Genomic DNA, 3,654 nt, shown 5'->3' on the forward strand with positions numbered 1-3,654 from the left:
TCCCAAAAACACAAGAATTAGTGTGTGCATGAACAGTACCCCGATTTACACCTCTTGGGTTCGACGTGAAAATGAAGGTTCCCTTACCTGAAATGGGTATGGTTGAAATCCTAAGGACCTCACGAGCACAAATATGTAGTTTGTTTCCTCGATCTACCACGTTTTCGAGTGATTGAGTCCTTGTGCGTACATATGGTGAGAAAAGAGAGAAAGAGACAGAGACAGAGACAGATACGGGATAGGGCAGAGAGAGAGAGAAATGAGTGTGGGTGTGTGTGTGGTCCAAAATCAACCAACCAAATTCCAAAAACGACCACACAATGAAACGAACATACTAGGGACAAAACCGTCATTTCACCCCTACTGTACGAAAAGTCCGGGACAGGCTGTCACATTTTATATAGAAAACAAAGGGTACATTTTATATTAAAAAAAAACAATGGTACATTTTAGATTAAAAAATAAATAGATTTTATATTAAAAAATGGTACATTTTGAATAAAAAATGGTGCATACAAAAAAATAGGGATACATTTTACATATAACAAAGTGGTACATTTGTAAAAAAAGAAATGGGTACATTAAAAATAACTTATGGGTACAAATAAAAGGTAAAAAAAAATTATGAGTACAAATTAAAATTTAAAAGAAAATTTGTACAATTTAAAAAATGATTGCAAATTAAAAATGGGTACAAACTAGAAATAGAAATATATGATAAAAAAATTTGGCCATAAATATAATATATCAAATGTAACGTTTCTAACACTAAATGAATATGAATATATTTAAAAATAAAACTTAATTATCTTGACATGTAAATATTTTGTTTTTGAATAATTAATGGCGTTTATTAAAACCAAAGGACCTTGATCAAAATTTGAAAAAGAATAAGATTTTAATCAATGGAGTATAAAAAATAAGGATGAGAACCTAATTTCTCCTTCTGATAAATTAGTGTATGGTTTGTATTAAAAAAGAATTTTCATTTTAATTAGAACTGCATTAAATTTGCATGTGATAGGTGCACTGAATTCTCGTAAATCCAGAAAAGGAAATTTTCTTCTTTCGTTGGAATTAAATCAATCGATTGAGGATAATTACAATTCACATAAATGAGATTACACATTGACAGCCCCATACTGACTGGCTCAAGACAACTTTTTTTGCCAGAAACAAACAGTTCATAACGCATATAACCCGTTCCAAAGTTGAGAGAGAGAGAGAGAGAGAGAGAGAGAGAGAGTGTGCGTGTGTGTTAGAGTTGTGATGATGGAGCGTTTCGGTTTTGGTTTTGGCCTGACTCGTCTGAGATCGAGGGTCGCAGTGCCGGTGTGGCTGGCAATAGTAGCGGTGATGATAACAATGAGAGCAGCGGCCAAGGTCAGCAGACATGACGTCGGAGGAAGCAAGATTAATTGGAAACCAGGCGTTAACCTCTCAGACTGGTCTTCTCATGAAACATTTTACGTTGGTGATGGGCTCTGTAAGTACTACTACTGATCTACTATTTTTTAAAATTTATTTCTCTTTCTTAATATATCATCATCATCATCATCATCATCGTCAATCTTTTCCTAGGAAAACTATAATTAATTTAATAATTAACAAGGTGTTCTTAAAGCTATATATCTCATATCCCTTGAGCCTTATGTTCCCTTTTTCTCTGGCTTTGCAGTTTGAAGATTAAAAAAACAAAAACATTTAGAATTGAGAAGGTCATTTTTCTGCAGAAATCATCATCATCATCGTCAATCTTTTCCTAGGAAAACTATAATTAATTTAATAATTAACAAGGTGTTCTTAAAGCTATATATGTCATATCCCTTGGCCTTATGTTCCCTTTTTCTCTGGCTTTGCAGTTTGAAGATTAAAAAACCAAAAACATTTAGAATTGAGAAGGTCATTTTTCTGCAGAAACAGACTTAACAGTTGTATTTTCTTTAATTTGTATAACTTCTTTTTTTCTCGGCCTAAAGTCATTTTTCTTGAGAAAAAGCTTGGCGTTTACATTTGGAGAAGGAATGAATTGGCGAATTTAGAAATACGGAAAGGAAAGGAAATCCGCGGTTGATTTGATTTTTGATTTTTTATTTTTAGGTACTTTAAAGGATTTCAAGAGGAAACTTGTACTTTCACAATTTCTTATGTGTCAGTAAACATAAGAAATGTGAAGAGTAAAGAATTACCCCTATTTTACACAACAAACCTCAAGAATCAAAACGATTTAATTATTGCTCTTATAAGTAAACATGTCTTCTAAATTAGGTCGATCCTAAGCTTTCGGGAGCCGATATGAATTCTTAAAACAGAATTAGATATTCTTTACCGCCCACACAATTCGAGATTTAGAAATTGTTGATCCTTATGGAATGAGGAGATATCGCAAGTTAGTTGGTTTTTTATTTTTTATTCCCTTAAATTTGGCATAAAAGGGAGGGATTTAATCCCTACCCATTAATCCCTTCAATTTATGAAAAAGTTAAGATAAATTTGGTGTGAAGATGTCTGTCCAGTGTATTCATATGAAAACATAGAATACAAATAGAGGATGTTATTTTTAAGAAATAATTTGGTATCATGTTTAATTGTTATTAGATTTTGGATACGAAAAGCACAGATTTAATGTACTGGAAGTGAACGAGACAAATTATGAGAACTGCATCGACACCGGCTTCATTAAAAACATAACAGGTGGTGCGGGACGCGATGTCTTCATACTCACACAAGCAAAAATATATTACTTCCTCAGCAGTGGCGGGTATTGCTTTGGAGGCTTGAAGGTTTCCGTCAACGTCCTCCAACAACTTCCGCCCACCCCGCCTCCTAATTCACCTTCAAGTGGTGCTAGTAGTTCTGCTTCTCCTACTTCTGTAGTACTGCTCTTGCTCGTCTCTCTAATTACGTATCTCTACTAGTTTGTTCACATATAGCTAGCTAGCTCCGCTTAACCCAATCGGGATTGTTGTCTACTTCATCTCGGCATATGAAATCATTAGGGTTTAATTTGTTATTTTTTGGACAGTGAATTTATTGTTTAATGCTTGCAGAGACTTGTATTTATTTATTCTTCTAATTTGTTTCACTTGATAATGGAGAACATATCGGGAGATAGGGAAGAACCTACATTGTCGTCCAAAGGGGCGTCCTGAATAAAATTACGGCATCTCAAAACATTTTAGAACAATTAGGGTAAATTACACAAAACTATCTCAACTATTGGATTAGTCACAGTTTCATACCCCATTTTTAAAAAATGTCAATGTCATACCTCATTTACGAATTTATTACAATTTCATACATTCCGTCAGTTGTTTGTCAATTTCTCCGTTCAATGCTCACATGGCTTGAGGTGGGACCCACTTTCTATTAAAAAATTAATTAAATATTAAAAAATAAAAAAAAAACCAAAAAAACAATAAAAAACCAACCCTTCTGCGGTTCTTCCCTATCCACCCATGTCCCCCCCAACCTTCCTTCACCACCCCACTGCCGCCTCTCTTCCTCCATCTTCACCACACCACTGCTACTTAATCTCTTTTCCTGAGCCACCAACGCACCAACCTCGAGTGAACTAGGAAGATCCTTGATGGCGCGCGAAGCCACCTCCTGGATCACCGTAGTCTCCTTCTTCAACTCGGACCCGAACTCCTC

At 34.9% G+C, this 3,654-nt stretch overlaps 1 protein-coding gene across 1 annotated transcript; it reads left to right on the plus strand.

Annotated features, from left to right (window-relative positions):
* Positions 1 to 1,258: 1,258 nt before the first annotated feature.
* On the plus strand, positions 1,259 to 3,006 carry LOC137731313 (early nodulin-like protein 20). The gene is made up of 3 exons (XM_068470414.1): positions 1,259 to 1,486; positions 2,599 to 2,858; positions 2,938 to 3,006. Exons 1-3 carry the CDS (start codon positions 1,270 to 1,272, stop codon positions 3,004 to 3,006), a joined length of 546 nt encoding a protein of 181 aa, XP_068326515.1. The 5' UTR covers positions 1,259 to 1,269.
* Positions 3,007 to 3,654: the final 648 nt, after the last annotated feature.

Source organism: Pyrus communis, chromosome 1, assembly GCF_963583255.1.
Source record: "Pyrus communis chromosome 1, drPyrComm1.1, whole genome shotgun sequence".
NCBI classification, from domain to species: Eukaryota; Viridiplantae; Streptophyta; class Magnoliopsida; order Rosales; family Rosaceae; genus Pyrus; species Pyrus communis.

Bases quoted from the DNA above. Each gene is read 5' to 3' on its own strand.
- LOC137731313 (XM_068470414.1), top strand. From the start codon at position 1,270: ATGATGGAGCGTTTCGGTTTTGGTTTTGGCCTGACTCGTCTGAGATCG. The intron at 1,487-2,598 runs GTAAGTACTACT...AATTGTTATTAG, and splicing joins TTACGTTGGTGATGGGCTCT to ATTTTGGATACGAAAAGCAC. The intron at 2,859-2,937 runs GCTTCTCCTACT...ACATATAGCTAG, and splicing joins CAAGTGGTGCTAGTAGTTCT to CTAGCTCCGCTTAACCCAAT.